Source organism: Rhinoraja longicauda, chromosome 11 (genome assembly GCF_053455715.1).
Source record: "Rhinoraja longicauda isolate Sanriku21f chromosome 11, sRhiLon1.1, whole genome shotgun sequence".
Classification (NCBI taxonomy): Eukaryota; Metazoa; Chordata; class Chondrichthyes; order Rajiformes; family Arhynchobatidae; genus Rhinoraja; species Rhinoraja longicauda.
The window spans coordinates 44,095,224-44,115,258 of NC_135963.1; the positions used below are offsets into that span (position 1 = coordinate 44,095,224).

At 40.8% G+C, this 20,035-nt stretch overlaps 1 protein-coding gene across 3 annotated transcripts in view; it reads right to left on the bottom strand.

The window, feature by feature from the left end:
• Positions 1-865: 865 nt before the first annotated feature.
• Positions 866-20,035, bottom strand: part of LOC144597845 (ubiquitin-conjugating enzyme E2 U-like) — a 55,695-nt gene continuing 36,525 nt past the window's right edge. For 2 of the 3 annotated variants that reach the window (XM_078407509.1, XM_078407510.1), the window contains exons 8-11: positions 18,114-18,199; positions 11,225-11,312; positions 6,933-7,051; positions 866-6,376 (exon numbers count right to left, since the gene is read on the bottom strand). In XM_078407509.1, coding sequence (XP_078263635.1) covers positions 6,222-6,376; positions 6,933-7,051; positions 11,225-11,312; positions 18,114-18,199 — 448 coding nt within the window. In that variant the 3' untranslated portion in view covers positions 866-6,221. The remainder of the gene's footprint in view (positions 6,377-6,932; positions 7,052-11,224; positions 11,313-18,113; positions 18,200-20,035) is intronic. The other variant, XM_078407511.1, reaches the window with a different exon arrangement.

Sequence of the window (20,035 nt, forward strand, 5' to 3'; positions counted from 1 at the left end):
TTGCATCCGCCCCCTTTCGTTCTCAGGCCGTGGTCTTTATCACTTCAATCCAGCATCTTTGAACCCAGGTATGAGCAGATGGCTGGGGCCTGAAGTTGAGGCTGGGAGTCAAAGAAATTGGGCTACAACCCAAGACTAAGCAAACACTCGGGGCCAGGAGTAAGAAACCTCTGTATCTCTCAACACATCATCGGGCTTATTAGCAGAATTTCATAACACTGGTGAGGTTTGGTGTGATCTAGCAGGAATCTCTAACCCTTGACACACTTGGCTCTGGGTCCTGTTCAAAAAGTCTATTGAGTTTCAAAACTCTTCAATTTGAGGCTTGGAACTTTAGACCTGAAACTAATAAATACAGGGGTTGAACTCAATAATAAAATCATAGTCATCTCAGCAACACACTGAACTCTTATCACCCAGCCCAGATGAAAGATTCTAGCACCATGCAATATCCACATTGTGTTTAAAACAAAAACCCGCAAGGGATTTTCCCACTTCAAACTTTTTAAGTTATCAGAATTATTTTTAAAAGCTATTCTTTCAACAGTAATACCATTTTCATGATTAATTCTTTACAAGCAAAAAAAACATCTGTGTAGGAAGGAACTGCAGATGCTGGTTTACACCAAAAATAGACACAAATTGCTGGAGTAACTCATCGGGACAGGGAAGGAACGGGTGATGTTTCGGGTCGAGACCCTTCAGTCCAAAACAAATATTTACTGGGTCCTCCTCAGATTCTTATCTATCCTGGACCCCACTGAGAGGAATTTTGTAGGAGAATTTACACTAGGCCCCATTTTATTATCAACCCTTTTAGTCAGCAAAAATATCAGACCTAGGATTAGCTTACTAACCATCTAAATTTATTTAAATATTTATTAACAATTTCTATGTTAGTTTATACAGTTAACATAGAACAAATAGCTTATACAGCTTCTGCATTGTAACGTCTAGCTACTTCTTAAACAATTTCAAAGTTGGCATTTTCATACCTAGAAAACCCATGTAATTAACCTCCTGACATAAGTCCAAACTTAATTTTTCTGTGTAATACTTTGCATTTCAGGAATATTATAGACCTAGATTTTCTATAATCAAGAGAAGTAATCTCTAGATTGTTTTTTGCATGAGCCAATTGCATTTTGACAGTACAAAAAGGGCAGTATTGTGGTGCAGTTGGTAAAGCTGCTGATTCATGTCTCCAGCAACATACAGCCATTCCAAACCTCAAATGCTGTCAATGTGTAGCCCCCATGTTCTCCCTGTGATCATTTGGGTTTCATCCAGATTCTCTGGTTTCCTCCCACAACCCAAAGAGTTGGTTGGTTAATTGGCCACTGTAAATTGCCCCAGGGAGAGTGGGAAGTTCATGGGTAATTGTGGACACAATAAAATGGATTAGGGAAGGATTCATGTAAAAAAAATAGGTTGTTTTGTGGTCAGTGTAGACGCAAGGGGCCAAATTGCTTGTTTCTGTGACTAAATAAGCTCAGAGAATTGCATGCATAGCTCAAAGACTGATCAAAGTTCATAGCCCCTTAGCACCAGTATCAATGAAAGGCGAATCTGTGCCTCTGGGTCAGTTTAAACCTGGCTACTAGAGAAGATGCATATCTACATTGTGGGAGCAAGGGGTCAATGTTGTAAGGATCTAGTCTCTCAAAGAGTAGAGGGAAAGCTAAGGGGAAAGATATTAACATAGGAAATTACTAACATATTACAGGAAGAGATGGGGGGTATAAATCTAAGAGTAACAGTGGGTAAGGCTGGAGATGGCAAAAATAATAAAAAGGCAAAACTAATGATTCTGTATTTGAATGAATACAGCATTTTAACAAATAGATTCAATGAGAGCGTAAATAGAAATAAATAAATATGATCTGATAATATATTTATAAGATCTAGAAGATAGACATAAAATGCTGGAGTAACTCAGCGGGTCAGACAGCATCTCGAGAAAATGAATAGGTGACTTTTCAGGTCGAAACCCTTTGTCAGACTGCGAGTCGGGGAGGGGAATTAGAGATATGAAAAGGTTCAGAACAACTCACTGGCACGGATGACCATGGGAAGGTGGAGCAAGGAAAATGATCCTTTGTTGGCTGTGGAAGAGGTTACAGCAAAGGGATATATGGATGCAAATAGTGGAACTGGCGGGATGACTAGGGTGGGGGAAGGGCGGAGAGAGAGGGAATGCAGGGGTTACTTAAATTAGAGATATGAACTTTCATACCTCTGGGTTGAAAGCTGCCCAAGTGAAATATGAGGTGATGTTCCTCCAATTTGCATATGGCCTCACTCCGAGAGTGGAGGAACTCCAGGACAGAAAAGTCAGTATGGGAATGGGAAGGAGAGTTTAAATGTTTGGCAACCGGGAGATCATGTAGGCCAAGGCGGACCGACCGATTGCCCAGTCCACTTCTGCCTCAAAAATATTCAAACAATCTACTTCCTTCAGCGGATGATCATTGTTACCCAATGTCTATTCATTAGTTTGCTATGATGGCACAAATACACACAGCACAATTGACTCCATAATAAAAACAGCAATAATCAAACATTAGTGAACCAGTTATAGACCTTGATAGAACCTGATATACACCTGTTATCGAGTCATATAGTGTGGAAACAGGCTCATCGGTCCAACTTGCCCCACCAACCAACACTAGTCTACACTCGATAGTACCTATCTCAAATACCTCCTTTGGCAGCTTGTTCCATATCCCACCCTTTGAGTAAAAACATTGCCTGTCACTTTCCTATTAAATCTGTCCCCTATCACCTTAAACCTATGTCCTCTGGTTCTTGATTTTCCTAATGTGTGCAAAAGATTCTGCATTTATGCTATCTTTTCCTTTCATGATCTTATACACCTCTATAAGATTACCCCTCATCCTCCTGCGCTCCAAGGAATAATGTTCTAGCCTCCTCAACCTTCCTTATAGCTGAGTGAACATAATGGTAAATCTTCTCGGAACCTTTTCAAGCTTAACAATATCTTTCCTATAACTTGGTGACCAAAATGGAATACAATACTCTAAATATGGCCTCACCAATGTCTTATAAATCTGTAACATGATCACCCAGCTTCTATACTCAATACTCTGACTGATGAAGGCCAATGTGCCAAAATAATTTTTGACCATGCTATCTACCTGAGACGCCACTTTCAGGGAACTATGTACCTGCACTCCTAGATCCCTCTGCTCTACAACACTCCCCAGAGCCCTGCCATTCACTGTGTAGGTCCTGCCCTGATTTGACTTCCCAAAATGCAACACCTTGCACTTTATCTGTATAAAATTCCATCAACCATTCCTCACCCCACCTACTCAACTGATCAAGATCCTGCTACGATTTTTGACAACCATCTTTGTTATCTACAATACCACCCACCCACTAGATGAGCCGCAAGGTACATCCACAAGTTAAGGCCAGGTCTGTGGCATACAAGTCAAAAGTCCCGTTATGATCTTCGCAAAGCCATCAAGGATGCCAAGAGACAATACTGGGACAAACTTGAGCCCGATGAACTGAATGCTTTTTATGCTCACTTCGAGCCGAAGGCCAACTGGCCCTTCAGACTCCAGTGTGCCTTTCTCCAGGGTGATTGTAGCAAAGGTTACATCAGCCTTCCTCAGGATAATTCCACGAAAAGCAACTGGCCCAGACGGAGTTCCTGGCCGTGTCCTTAGTAGCTGCGCGGACTAGCTAGCAGGAGTATTCGCAGACATCTTTATCTCTCCCAACTCCATTCTGAGCTACCCACCTGCTTCAAGAAGACCACCATCATCCCAGTACCGAAGAAAAGCAAGACCTTATGCCGAAATGACTACCGTCCAGTGTCCTTGACATCCATCATCATTAAATGATTTGAGAGGCTAGTTATGGAACGTATTAAATCCCGTCTATCCAGCGGCCTTGACCCACTGCAGTTCGCCTACCGCCACAACAGGTCCACAGACAATGCCATCGTCCTAGCCCTACACTCATCCCTAGAACACCTGGATACGAGAAACATCTAGGTCAGACTCCTATTCATAGACTACAGCTCTGCTTTTAATACCATCCATGCTTATCACAAAACTAGCGGGACTTGGTGTCAGCTCTCATCTCTGCAACTGGATCCTCAACTTCTTGACCAATGGACCCCAATCAGTGAGGATAAGGGACAAATCATCCTCTACGATAATCCTCAACACGGGGGCTCTGCAAGGATGCATTCTCAGCCACCTTCTTTACACCTTGTACACCCATGACTGTGCAGCCACATAGAAGTCTAATTCAATGTTCAAATTCGCAGACGTCACCACCATTGTGGGCCGGATATCAAATAATGATGAGACGGAGTACAGGAAGGAAATCAAGAATCTTGTGTCCTGGTGTCGAGACAACAACATTTCGCTCAATGTCAGCAAGACCAAGGAGATAGTGATCGACTTCAGGAAGCGAAGCGGTACACGTACCCCAGTTTGCATTGATGGTGCCGAAGTGGAGATGGTTGAAAACTTCAAATTGCTAGGAGTCAATATCACCAACAACCCTTCCTGGACCACCCATATTGAAGCAATGGCCAAGAAAACACACCAACATCTCTACTTCCTTAGAAGGCTTAGGAAATTCAGCATGTCCCCAACAACTCTCACTAACTTCTACAGATGCACCATAGAAAGCATTTTTATCAGGATGCATCACAGCTTGGTTGGGAACAGCTCCATCCAAGACTGCAAGAAATTGCAGCGAATTGTGGACCCAGCCCAGACCATCACACAAACTATTTATTCACAAAATGCTGGAGTAACTCAGCAGGTCAGGCAGCATCTCGGGAGAGAAGGAATGGGTGACGTTTCGGGTCGAGACCCTTCTTCAGACTGATGTCAGGGGGGCGGGACAAAGGAAGGATATAGGTGGAGACAGGAAGACACAAACTAACCTCCCTTCTATTGACTCCATTTATACCTCAGGCTGCCTCGGCAAGACCAGCAGCATAATCAAGGACGAGTCACACCTTGGCCACTCCCTCTTCTCCCCTCTCCCATCGGGCAAAAGGTATAGAAGTGTTAAAACGCACACCTCCAGATTTAGGGACAGTTTCTTCCCTGCTGTTATCAGGCATCTGAATCAACCTACCACAACCAGAGAGCAATGCTGAACTACTATCAACCTCTTTGGTGACCCTCGGACTATCTTTGATCGGACTTTGCTGGCTTCACCTTGCACTAAATTGTAATCATGAATTGTCTTTCTACTGACTGGACAGCACACAACCAAAGCTTTTCACTATACCTCAGTATAGTGACAATAATAAACAAAACTAAACTAACAATAGTGTTATCTAAACTTACTAATCATGCCTTGTACGTTCTCATCCAAATCATTGACAGAGATGACAAACAGGAATGGGCCCAACACAGAACCCTGAGGTACACCACTGGTCACAGGCGTCCTGTCCGAAAAACAACCTTCCACCATCACCCTGTGCTTCCTTCTACAAAGCCAATTTTCTATCCAGTTGGCGTGCTCTTCTTGGATTCCATGCGATCCCACCTTCCAGAGCATGTGGAACCTTGTCAAATTGATCAAACCTTCAAAAAACTCAGATTCTTCAGACATGATCTCCCACAGACAAAACCACACTGACTATCCCAAATCAGCCCATGTCCATCTCAATCCTTATATATTTTATCCCTCAGAATACTCTCCAGTAACTTTCTTGTTGGCTTTAAGTTACCTACGCAAGTGGATATAACACAATCCTATTCGATTGAATAGGATAACTGAACTGGATTAGAAAAGCCAGTGCAAGAAAGTTCTTTTTTTTAAGTAACTTAATACTTGTAGTTCAATTCTAATGCATTTAAGTGAATGTATTGTTTCTTTTAAATGACATAATGTTTTTTTCCAATTAATCAAATCAAATTCAAATGGTCAGACATTTTTGGACACTTAAAAAGGCTATTGACAGCAGCAGGATGTTAAACAGTCTTCAAGATTTGATTGCTGCTTGCAGACCACTCTGCTTCATGGATCAACAGCGGCAACAACATCTGAAGGATGTTTTATTATAAGGGTTTTTACAGCCATGGGAAGCTTTGCAGGAAGTGAATGTGAGGATTGAGCTGGATCAAGGATGAAAAAAAGCATCATATCTTCCAAATTGGTTTAGTGATCACATAGTGAAATTACAGACTGGTTTGGGCTGAGTTGGATTTTTTTTCTTAATCATACTCCAGCTCATCTACATTTAGTCCAGTTGTCCAGTTAACTAAATTGTCCACTTCGTTGTTCCATAGTTCCTCCTCTTGTGCACAGATATTGGATTGCTTTGCCCTGATGTTTGTTGGTAGTTCTGAGGTTAGTGAAGTAGAAGCTTCTATAGACAAACAAAACATAACAATTCATTACTGTTTGTTTGAAACTTGACTATCCCAAGTTAAATAACCTGGTACACAAAAGATTTTTATTTGATTATCTTCAATTGTCTGAAATAAATTTAGGTGTTTTATTTTCACTTTGTCTTATAACTTTTTAGCCTCTTTTCCAGAAAGAAGATAATAACTGTAGCTTGACTGTCATCTTAACCAAGACTCAATACAAACTAGGGAGTAAACTTCTGGGAGATTGTGTAGTTCAATGGTACACCTGGCACCATACAGTAGACATTGGGACTAATAACTGTATTATTTACTACTTAATTACATTTGTGAAATTTAAAAATAAATTTTTGCTTCAAATATTATCTGTTAACCATCAGGGTAAATGTGAATTTTTGTTCTGACTGGACTTTGCTATGTTTCTGGTAATTCTAGAAAACCATCAGCAACACTTTTGATAAGTAAGTTCTCACCAATGGGTTGCTTAATTAAATAAAGTAATTAAGGATTGCTAACATCTTGCACAAATTCACCCTTTCACTCATGACAACTTACCAGGGAATCTGTCCATAATATAGCTCTTCTTCATGCGGTTGATTCGCTCCAGTTTCTGGTTCATTGTCATTTGAGCCTTCCTTTCTTTACCAAATGTTCCATAGATAATTTCACCAAATCTATACATAAAATGACATGAAAGCGTTTACATTGTCAACACCGGCTACAATCAGATCAGTTATGATCTTATGTCTTGTGGAGGTGTAATGCCTCTCCTGGCTCTAAATTAATATGTTCATAAACTAGCCAATATTAATCCCTCAAATACTAATAATAAAACAGATTATTTGATCATTGCTATGTTGCTGTTTAAAAAATGGAATTGTCTAAGAAGAGTACAGAACATTAAATAAATATTGAGACATACATATATTATGCCATCCCACATTATTAATAACTTTTTAAAAAATCTACTACCTTTTGAAGTATTCAAGAGAGCTAATTACAATCAAGTCAGATCGGTTTCTTTAGGGCTATGGAGTTTGCTAGGCAATGGTTATAGCTTAGTACATCATTAAATCGCACAGTCTTCAGGGCAAAAAACACAATATTTTCAGGGTATTTTACAGGATTCATTCGAAAATAATTTAAGTTCATGAATTCAATTGATCTCCATTGATTCAGATGGAAAGCTTACAAAAAGCACAGCCTGTAGAAAAATATATATCACTGGTAGCAATTTGGGGATTTTATGTTGCATGGTGCTGTCAGTTTCACTTTGTAATGACAGTGTGATAATTTCAGCATTGTTACTATCAGACCATGATCATGAAATTAATGGACTGGAAGCCAATGCGGGCTGTGACTTTTATAATCATGTTAATCCCTCTCTCTCTCACAGTAGCTTTTCTCTTTCTAGGAGTCGACATGATCCAATTATCAAGGTGTTTTTATTTTTACTTTTGGGGTTCAATGAGAAAGTGGTTTGTTGCTTTTAACTAAGTATCCTTACTTATGGCTGCAGGTAAACATGTCTGAAGTGGGAGTACCGTGTTCCCCGTCCTCATCATAATCAAGAGTACTGATTTCAAATGGTATCATTCATTTATTAATTTATATTCTGGTCATATTCATAGAGCCCTGATGACCTGACCTTTGATCACACTCTGTGCCATGGCAGTAGATCAAATACTAGGTATATCATTTAGTATAGAGCAAAATTATTTTTTGGTTACAGATGCTGTTGATGGCATTCCTAGCATTCATTAGTTTTGTTGCGTACTAACCAGTCAACCAGTTTGGTGCGTGCTAACCTAACAACCACAAGGCAGTCTAAATTAGTGGTAGAAAACGTCTAGAAAAAATAACGGGATAAACTCACTTAGCACCAGCAAATTATGGATTAACAACTGAAAGTACGTACACATCTGTTAGAGATAATCTTCTACTAGAGTGATCAGATTTTTGATGAAGTAACAAAGTGGTTTGCCATTAATGTATATACAGTATGGACCTTCAAATGACAATTAATAGAATTGTGAGAAAACGTAATTAGTGAAAGCAAAATGTAGTTGCGAGCAATTGTTTTTCAAACTGGAGGGGTATCAAAAAGAATGATGATGGCAATACTGCACCAAGCATTGATAGTGAAACTGTTGCTTTTTTTGATATATATTAATGACCTGAATCTGATAATGCAAGGCTGGAGCTCTGGGGGCTAGTGGAATCAAGGGATATGGGGAGAAGTTGGGCACAGGTTACTGATTGTGGATGATCAGCCATGATCACAATTAATCTGGGTGTCCTAGTGCATCAGTCACTGAAAGGAAGCATGCAGGTACAGCAGGCAGTGAAGAAAGCCAATGGAATGTTGGCCTTCATAACAAGAGGAGTTGAGTATAGGAGCAAAGAGGTCCTTCTGCAGTTGTACAGGGCCCTAGTGAGACCACACCTGGAGTACTGTGTGCAGTTTTGGTCTCCAAATTTGAGGAAGGATATTCTTGCTATTGAGGGCGTGCAGCGTAGGTTTACTAGGTTAATTCCCGGAATGGCGGGACTGTCATATGTTGAAAGACTGGAGCGACTAGGCTTGTATACACTGGAATTTAGAAGGATGAGAGGAGATCTTATCGAAACGTATAAGATTATTAAAGGGTTGGACACGTTAGAGGCAGGAAACATGTTCCCAATGTTGGGGGAGTCCAGAACAAGGGGCCACAGTTTAAGAATAAGGGGTAGGCCATTTAGAACTGAGATGAGGAAAAACTTTTTCAGTCAGAGAGTTGTGAATCTGTGGAACTCTCTGCCTCAGAAGGCAATGGAGGCCAATTCTCTGAATGCATTCAAGAGAGAGCTAGATAGAGCTCTTAAGGATAGCGGAGACAGGGGGTATGGGGGGAAGGCAAGAATGGGGTACTGATTGAGAATGATCAGCCATGATCACATTGAATGGCGGTGCTGGCTCAAAGGGCCGAATGGCCTCCTCCTGCACCTATTGTCTATTAAATGGCAGTGCTGGCTCGAAGGGCCGAATGGCCTCCCCCTGCACCTATTTTCTGTTTCTATGTTGATATTCAAATGTTGCCGATGATGTAGTAGATACTAAGAAGGTTGATAGTTGACTTCAACAATAAATATTTCGACAACAATTTAATGTATGCGATTTGGATCTTGAACGCAAAGATGAATGGCTACAACCATCCCTTGTAGTTAGCAGCAGCTCCTATAACTTGTTCTTTTGCCCTTCACGTTTAATGTTATGTTCCTCGTTGTTTCCTTTACCTTCGCGTGCTATCTTATCACTTTCCTGTACCAATTTTCTCTTTAATCTACAATTTTATTTTGATCCTCCATTCTGTTGCTTAGTCAATTGGCCAATAAATGCGAGTGTTTTACAGAAATGTCCATTACCCTCAAAAGATATGCAGCAGGCACTAATAGTCCCAGAATGTTTAGTGAGATACTATTTCTGAGCCCAGGTTGGGGTACAGAAGCCACAACTGTATGGAAGTTTCGAGCAAAAATTGCCATTGTCTGATGGAAGTTTCCATGGACTTAACAATAAAACAGCACCTGGGAAAATAAGTCCCAGATTGTCTCTACAGCGCCTGCTTGATTTCTTAACCATGTACTGAGTCTGAATGAAGTTAAGGGGTTGATACAAACAAACATAACTGATTACTCAGTGCCAAGCCTGCGTTTCAAGAACATGAAAAGAACAAGGTGGAAATACCGAAGGAATAAGAGCATGGAAATGAATGTGCTGTAGTAGTAAACATATGTTTTTTTAACTTTTAAAATATGGACCTTCTGGGTACAATGAAGAAAACATAATTTGGTGCATTTAATTCTTAGAAAGTAAATCAGGAAATACTACCTGAGTTAGTCCAGCATTTTGTGTCTTTATCAGTGAAAAAAAGCTTTACTTCTACCTTGTCAAGAAATGTGAATGAGGAAAGAAAATATTTGAAATGAAGAAAGAGATTTTACTTACTGTCGATAGTTTGTGCAATTATGATCTACGAGATCCATATGGGAGCAGGAAAACTGGACAGTCCAAGAATATTATTTGAGATTGGAGTTATCAAAAGGATGATGGTCTTTGTTTGGATTGAAAAGAGAAATGAAGAATCCAAATTCCTCAGAGATTGTGCCAAATGTTACAATACTTAAAGAAGAAACGACCAAAACCAGCAGGGATTCAGCTGTGTGAGAAATGTGCATTTTTTTAAAAACCTTGCCTTTGAAGGGATAGGCTGTGAGATCAGGAGTGATAATTGTGAAAAGGGAAAAGGTACCATTTACCCCTGACTGGCAGGGTGGCACAGCTAATAAAGCTGCTGCCTCACAGCTCCAATCTTGATGTAGGGACTTAACCTGAAGCCTCAACTGTCCCTTTACCTCCATAGATGTTGCCTGTCCTACTGAGTTCCTCTAGTAGTATGTTTTTTCCCCCCTTCTTTTTCATTTGGGGCCTCGTTGAGGCTTTTATCCACTGAGCAATATGACTGCTGCTCAGGCACTCCAATCACTCCAAGAGAAGATTTGTAATAGTATCTGAAATAGACCATTTATGAGACAAACAGACCATTGTTGCATCGGCTCCAAGCACCTTTGATCTTTCCTGTTTCCACCATCCCATATTCAAGATATTGACTGGGACGTCGACCAGAGCTGTGTCTTAGATGGAGGACTCCAGCAGTTGAGGTACAAAGGGAATCCTGTGCTGCAAGTAGGAACATTTATCATATAATATCTCTTGTTTTATTATAAACCAGCAACCTAAGTAACCTCCTATAAATGTCTACCTGTACACATAGGTGCTAAGTCATTGAATTCAGATGAATACCCACTCTTTATTCTGTGCTTCAATTTCTTTTTGTAATTCCTCTTCTCCATTTCCAAAGTATAGTGATTGAAGATTAATGCAGGGCATTGGTGCTATCAAGAGTCAAATGAAAGTACACAACAAAATCAATGTTCGATTTTGAGATTTTTTTTGCCTTAGTAGTTCAACAATCATGAGTGCACAGTAAAAATCCAACAATCCTTCACCCTTTTGTCTATTGTCTATTACACAGATTACAGTGTGCAGATTGGGGTAGCAAGAGGTAGAAAAGCAGGTCCACTCATTTTTTTCCAAAAGGTTTGTAGTTTTTCTCAATGTAAAATGGCAGGTATTCTGGAGAGCTGAAAAGATGCTTTTAAATTAAACCTATTTAACCTGACCACTTGTCTGCTTTCCCTTTCAAGATGCAACCTCTTTTCTTATTGCAAAACTGTCTAATTGATATTATTTCTACTTTGAAAAGTTGATATTTCAGATATGATTAAGCTCCTGAACAAAACACAACCAGGAACTCCATCTATTTCCCTCCACAGATACTGCTTGTCCTGCAGAGTTCCTCTAGCACCTTGGTTTAAACCGAAGATTCCAGCATCTGCAGTGTTTTGTGACTCTAGAAATAAACTCATGCAAGCTGTTGCCCACGAGCTCTTGTTTCGATTGATCACTATCAGAAGTAATATAAATTACAGTTTATTTGGTCTTATGTATGTCTGGATATTCTTTCATAGATTTACCAAGCACCCATAAGATTTGAATGTGAAGCAACATTTTAAAACTTGCCAGTGCCACTTGCCATGACACTTTGGTGCACTACTCTGTTCTCAATATATCTAGATTTAAAAAAAACACATATAATAAGCTGCATTATGTCTATTTGACAGACTCATAATATAAATTACAGGGACTCATAGTAGCCCATCAAATTTACTTATCAGTTGCCAAATCTGCCAGAATCTTTTATGATATAATATGTTTAAATGACAGAGTTATGACAATAAGGATATATGGACTTCCCACCAGAACACAATTAGTGAGATTAGCAGCATTTGTAAATAACTCAACTTAGGGGAATTATGGCCAACATATTGTAGCAATTGCATGTACTTTCCAAGCATCTATTTTGCTAAAAGACCTTAAAGCATTTACTGCCAATATGTAAGATCCTTAAGTGGAGCCAGGTGGCAATTATGGATTGTCAAAGAGATTTTGTTTGTTCAAATAGTTAAAAATCAGCAAGGGAGGAATTATTTGGTCTAAACTAGGTTCAGGTAGATTTGCAGATTGCCCATCCCCTGATAATTGAATGTCTGATCCAAAGTAGTTTCCAGGAAAATTGCATCCCCAGCACTAACAGTTCCCCTACAGTTCTCCCTGCTGCCTTAAGTGTTCCCGCATTATGGGTTTTTAGCAATGACTCTAACCCTCAACTATTGCCAGATACCCACTCCTTTTCTATGCTTATTTATCATCCTATTTGTATTGACTTCCACCTCATCAAGTCCCCGGGGTTTTCAAAGAGATTGTGATATAATCTGAGCAAGTCAATGATGGAACACATGCTACATTAATACTTCAGAAGACAATGCAGAAGGAAGACACAGAAAGAGTGAAAAACATAGACTTTTAAAAGTCCAACACAAATGCAACAAGAATATATGGAAGAAAAATAAGGCAAAAAGCTCCAAACCATAACTCACAGGAAAAAAATATAAACCCAGAAGTCACACAACTGATGTATATATTAATATCTAAAAATCTTGTGCATGCATATCAATTTTGCAGTAGGACAGCTTTTACCATCTGCTGAGGCATTGGCCAAGTTTTCAATTCCGGGAGTTTATATTTAGCAAGATGTCTAAACCAGACATGTTGGTCACCAGAAGATGTAATGATGTGACATCTGTTGAAGCACCACTTTGCGAATTAATAATCTATAGGTATTGGCAGTTTTTCAATAACTTTAAACAGAATCCTTCCTTTCGAACAAAGTGTGTGAGGAACACTCCTCACACTTAGAGGGTGTTGCAATCACCCTTCCCTTTTAGAAATCACTGTGACTCTGTTTTCAGTGCTTATCCAGACTTAATAGACCATGGGCCGAAGTGCCTTTTCGTTTCATGTCGTGACCCATATCCCATATCTACCTGTATTTATAACATATTGTGTAAAAATATTATAGAAATTATATCTGAAACTCGCCAGAACAAAACCTGAACATATTTTTAAAATATGGAAAAAAAACTCCAAAATCTGGTCAATTTTCCCAGTAGTAATTGTCCAATCAAAGCACTTTTGTCATTGCGTCGGACGCCAATTGACCAAACACGCGCTTTGTTTCAGGCTAGCTAGGCAGGGAGCCCACTGGGATCATGGCTGAGAATATTTCGGCGATCTTCGGTTTAAACCAGCATCTACAGTTCCTTCCTACACACTCGCACAAAGGGAGATGGTTGTGGTGACTAGCGGTCATCTCTCCCACAGAACATCTCTGCAGGAGTTCCTCAGCTTCATGTCCAGGGCTCAGCCACATTCAGCTGCTTCATCAATTACCATTCTTCAGTCATAAGGTCAGAAGGAGGGATGTGCGCTGATGATTGCACAATGTTCAACACCATTTATGACTCCACAGATACTGAAGCCATTCTACGTCCAAATGCCGAAAGACCTGAACCATGTCTAACAATAGGCTGATAGGCAGCAAGTAAGATTCACCTGCACAAGTGCCAGGCTGTGACAATGACAAACGAGAAAACCCAACTATCATCTCCTGACATTCACTGGAAGTTACTTAACCAAATCCGCAATATAGATATCTGGGGATTATCATTAATCAGAAACTGAACTAGATTAGCTATTTACACAAAGTGGCTAAAAGAGCAGGTTAGGGGCTAGTAATCTTGCAGCAAGCAGGGTGGCATGTTGGCTCAGCAGTAGAGTTGCTGCCTTACAGCACTTGCACTACCAGAGACCCAGGTTCAATCCCGATTACGGGTTCTGTGGGGTTTGTATGTTCTCCCCCTGACCTAAAATTGGCATGTCGCAAATGTAATGCTACGGTGGTTATGGGAGATTTCAACATGCAGGTAGACTGGGAAAATCAGGTTAGTAATGGACCCCAGGAAAGAGAGTTTGTGGAGTGTCTCCGAGATGGATTCTTCGAACAGCTTGTACTGGAGCCTACTAGGGAGAAGGCAATTCTGGATTTAGTGTTGTGTAATGAACCTGATCTGATAAGGGGACTCGAGGTAAAAGAGCCATTAGGATGCAGTGATCACAATATGATAAGTTTTACTCTACAAATTGAGAGGGAGAAGGGTAAATCGGAAGTGTCAGTATTACAGTATAGCAAAGGGGATTACAGAGGCATGAGGCAGGAGCTGGCCAGAACTGACTGGAAGGAGGCCCCCGCAGGGAAGACGGTGGAACAGCAATGGCAGGTATTCCTGGGAATAATGCAGAAGTTGCAGGATCAATTTATCCCAAAGAGGAGGAAAGATTCCAAGGGGAGTAAGAGACACCCGTGGCTGACAAGGGAAGTCAAGGACAGCATAAAAATAAAAGAGCAGAAGTACAACAAAGCAAAGAAGAGTGGGAAGCCAGAGGATTGGGACTCTTTTAAAGAGCAACAGAAAATGACTAAGAAGGCAATACGGGGAGAAAAGATGAGGTACGAGGGTAAACTAGCCAATAATATAAAGGAGGATAGTAAAAGCTTTTTTAGGTATGTAAAGAGGAAAAAAATAGTCAAGGCAAACGTGGGTCCCTTGAAGACAGAAGCGGGGAATTTATTATGGGAAACAAGGAAATGGCAGACGAGTTGAACCGGTACTTTGGATCTGTCTTCACTAAGGAAGATACAAGCAATCTCCCAGATGTTCTAGTGGGCAGAGATCCTAGGGTGACGGAGGAACTGAAGGAAATCCACATTAGGCAGGAAATGGTGTTGGGTAGACTGATGGAACTGAAGGCTGATAAATCCCCAGGGCCTGATGGTCTGCATCCCAGAGTACTTAAGGAGGTGGCGCTAGAAATTGCGGATGCATTGGTGATCATTTTCCAATGTTCTATAGATTCAGGATCAGTTCCTGTGGATTGGAGCGTAGCTAATGTTGTCCCACTTTTTAAGAAAGGAGGGAGAGAGAAAACGGGAAATTATAGACCAGTTAGTCTGACATCAGTGGTGGGGAAGATGCTGGAGTCAATTATAAAAGACGAAATTGCGGAGCATTTGGATAGTAGTAACAGGATTGTTCCGAGTCAGCATGGATTTACGAAGGGGAAATCATGCTTGACTAATCTTCTGGAATTCTTTGAGGATGTAACCAGGAAAATTGACAGGGGAGAGTCGGTGGATGTGGTGTACCTTGACTTTCAGAAAGCCTTTGACAAGGTTCCACATAGGAGATTAGTGGGCAAAATTAGAGCACATGGTATTGGAGGTAGGGTACTGACATGGATAGAAAATTGGTTGACAGACAGAAAGCAAAGAGTGGGGATAAATGGGTCCCTTTCAGAATGGCATGCAGTAACTAGTGGAGTACCGCAAGGCTCGGTGCTGGGACCGCAGCTATTTACAATATACATTAATGACTTGGATGAAGGGATTAAAAGTACCATTAGCAAATTTGCAGATGATACTAAGCTGGGTGGTAGTGTGAACTGTGAGGAAGATGCTATGAGGTTGCAGGGTGACTTGGACAGGTTGTGTGAGTGGGCGGATGCATGGCAGATGCAGTTTAATGTGAATAAGTGTGAGGTTATCCACTTTGGTGGTAAGAATAGGAAGGCAGAGTATTATCTGAATGGTGTCAAGTTGGGAACAGGGGACGTACAACGAGATCTGGGTGTCCTAGTGCATCAGTCACTGAAAGGAAGCATGCAGGTACAGCAGGCAGTGAAGAAAGCCAATGGAATGTTGGCCTTCATAACAAGAGGAGTTGAGTATAGGAGCAAAGAGGTCCTTCTGCAGTTGTACAGGGCCCTAGTGAGCCCGCACCTGGAATACTGTGTGCAGTTTTGGTCTCCAAATTTGAGGAAGGATAGTCTTGCTATTGAGGGCGTGCAGCGTAGGTTTACTAGGTTAATTCCCGGAATGGCGGGACTTTCATATGTTGAAAGACTGGAGCGACTAGGCTTGTATACACTGGAATTTAGAAGGATGAGAGGAGATCTTATCGAAACGTATAAGATTATTAAGGGGTTGGACACGTTAGAGGCAGGAAACATGTTCCCAATGTTGGGGGAGTCCAGAACAAGGGGCCACAGTTTAAGAATAAGGGGTAGGCCATTTAGAACTGAGATGAGGAAAAACTTTTTCAGTCAGAGAGTTGTGAATCTGTGGAATTCTCTGCCTCAGAAGGCAGTGGAGGCCAATTCTCTGAATGCATTCAAGAGTGAGCTGGATAGAGCTCTTATGGATAGCGGAGTTAGGGGGTATGGGGAGAAGGCAGGAACGGGGTACTGATTGAGAATGATCAGCCATGATCACATTGAATGGCGGTGCTGGCTCGAAGGGCCGAATGGCCTCCTCCTGCACCTATTGTTTATTGTCTATTGTCTATTGTTTTCTCCGAGATCCTTGGTTCCTTCCCACACTCCAAAGACGTACAAGTTTGTAGGTTAATTGGCTTGGTATAAATGTAAATTGTCCCTAGTGTGTGTAGGATAGTGTTAATGGTTTGGTATAAATGTAAATGTAAATTGTCCCTCGTGTGTGTAGGATGGTGTTGAGGAGTGGGGAACGCTGGTCGGTGTGAACTCAGTGGGCCGAAGGGCCTGTTTCCACACTGTATCTCTAAACTAAACTAAACTAAAGCAAGCAACTCCTCTCCTAATTCCCCAAAACCTGCCCCCCATCGACAAAGCTCAAGTCAGGAGCGTGATGGAATACTCTCCATTTGTCCAGATGAGCACATCTTCAACATTATTCAAGAGCCTTGATACCAAACAGGACACAGTGTTTCTCTTAATTGACACCCATTCACATTCATCCACTCACCCACCCCTGACACAGAGTGGCAGCAGTTTGCACCATCAACAGGATGCTCTGGAGCAAGTCATTGAAACTCTTGAGAAGGCACCTTCCAAATCTATAAGAAGGACTAGGGCAGCCAAAGCATAGGGACACCACCACCTGGAAGTAGCCAGACACCATCCCCACTTGGAAACGTGTCGCTGTTGCAGCGATTCAAGAAGGCAGCTCACCTGCACCTTCTCAAGAGCATCTAGAGATGAGTAATTCAATGCTGGCACAGCCTGTGATGCTCACATCCCTTGAATGAATGTATTATATAAAGAGTGCATTCACCGATACCAATTTAAGAATGCAAATTCACAGATTAAGAAGTTCTCTATCCAATTTAGTTTTCATAGCAACACAAACAGAATATCTCTGCAGTAAATCCTGGCAAAACCCTGCAGTGGGTGTTCAGAATTCTCTCTCTGAGCTCCCGGAAAGCCGCGGAGAAGCCGGGACCAGAGCAGGGTCTAGCGGATCGACAGAGCCCATGGCTGACTTTTTCTAATTAGCTTAATTAATTAGTCTGCAACTTTTTGCACTGATGAGTTATGAATTCCTTCTCAATGGTTTTTTATCTAAATCTGAGCCAAATTTCAAGTAGATACCAGAGATGGGTCACGAAAGTCAAAATCTAGACACATTTTCGATGTTTGTCTTTAATTTCACGTGTGTTCAAATCATAGATACGTTTGCTTTGAATGTCAAAAACTCAATGCAGATTTGATTTTTGTTGCAGCAAATTCCTCCCTGAATTGAAGTGTAATTCCCAGAAGTACAAAAAAACATTCTAACTCTTAAATTACCCAGTGCCTTAACATGCTTTTCAAAACAAAAATCAGGAGATGGAGGGATTATAATGACTATGTTACTGTACTTGAATCTTTGCTGCTCTCATTTGGTTTTGATGTGGCAATTTCGATCCATGTCTTGTGATATTCATCAAAAGCAATCATTTTAATTCTGTAATGAAACACAATTATTCATTTCATTCTGAGAGTTTACTCATTTACGCACATATTAAAATGATACACGTATTGCATAAGGAAATAGATGAATGGTAAAACTCTAGCTGGTTATTTTATCAATCAATTGATCAAAAGTGAACAATGATTTTAAAACGTTGCCTGTTAAAACTGAAAGGAGATCTTAAAAAACAATTGAAAACCAGGAATAAGATGGATATAGGACATGGAAAACAGGAGTTTGAAACATTGAAAATAGGTGCAGGAGGAGGCCATTCGGCCCTTCGAGCCAGCACGCCATTCATTGTGATCATGGCTGATCACCCACAATCAGTATCCCGTGCCTGCCTTCTCCCCATATCCCTTGATTCCACTAGCCCCGAGAGCTCTATCTCACTCTCTCTTAAATCCATCCAGTGATTTGGCCTCCACTGCCCTCTGTGGCAGAGAATTCCACAAATTCACAATTCTCTGGGTGAAAAAGGTCCTTCTCACCTCAGTTTTAAATGGCCTTCCCTTTATTCTAAGACCGTGGCCCCCGGTTCTGGAATCGCCCAACATTGGGAACATTTTCCCTGCATCTAGCTTGTCCAGTCCTTTTATAATTTTATGTTTCTATAAGATCCCCTCTCATCCTTCTAAACTCCAGTGAATACAAGCCTAGTCTTTTCAATCTTTCCTGATATGACAGTTCCGCAATCCCAGGGATCAATCTCGTGAACCTACGCTGCACCGCCTCAATTACAAGGATGTCCTTCCTCAAATTAGGAGACCAAAACTGTACACAATACTCCAGATGTGGTCTTACCAGGGCCCCATACAACTGTAGAAGAACCTCTTTACTCCTATACTGAAATCCTCTTGTTATGAAGGCCAACATGCCATTAGCTTTAGGAAAATAACTGCAGATGCTGGTACAAATCAAAGGTATTTATTCACAAAATGCTGGAGTAACTCAGCAGGTCAGGCAGCATCTCAGGAGAGAAGGAATAGGTAAACCTTCTCTCCTGAGATGCTGCCTGACCTGCTGAGTTACTCCAGCATTTTGTGAATAAATGCCATTAGCTTTCTTCACTGCCTGCTGTACCTGCACACCAACTTTCAGTGACTGCTGTACAAGGACACCCAGGTCTCGCTGCACTTCCCCCTTACCTAACCTGACACCATTGAGATAATAATTGTAGAGTTAAAGACGACAATTTCCTTGAGCCTGTTCCGCTGCTCAGTTTGATCATGATTGATCCATTATCTTGATAATTATTCCCACTCTACAATATCCCTTGATATCATGGCTGGAAATCTATCTACCTCCTTCAAAAATATATTCAGCAATTTGATTACCGCAGCCTTCTGTGGTGAAAATTCCATGGTTTCATCACTTTCTAAATGGAGAAATTTATTTTAATTTCATTCTTACCTGTTTTACCTCATATGTGATGATCCCTGGTTCTAGAACACCAAGCCAAGAAAACATTCTCCCTTCATCCACTCTATCATGCACTGTCAGAATTTGTATGTTTTATTGTGTGATCACTCATTCTTCTCAAATCAGATATATTTACCCAACCTCTCCTCACGAATCAGCTTAATGATTTTTTGTTGCACTCCCTCAAAGGAAAGTACAGTGCATTCTGAAAGTATTCAGACCCCTTCACTTTTTTCACATTGTTACGTTACAGCCTTATTTTAAAGTGGATTAAAATCTTTTTATTATCATCAATCTACACACAATGCCGCATAATAAAAAAGTGAAAACAGGTGTTTAGAAATTTCTGCGTTCTTCCTGTTTCCATTGATTATCCTCGACATATTTCTACAACTTGATTGGAGTCCA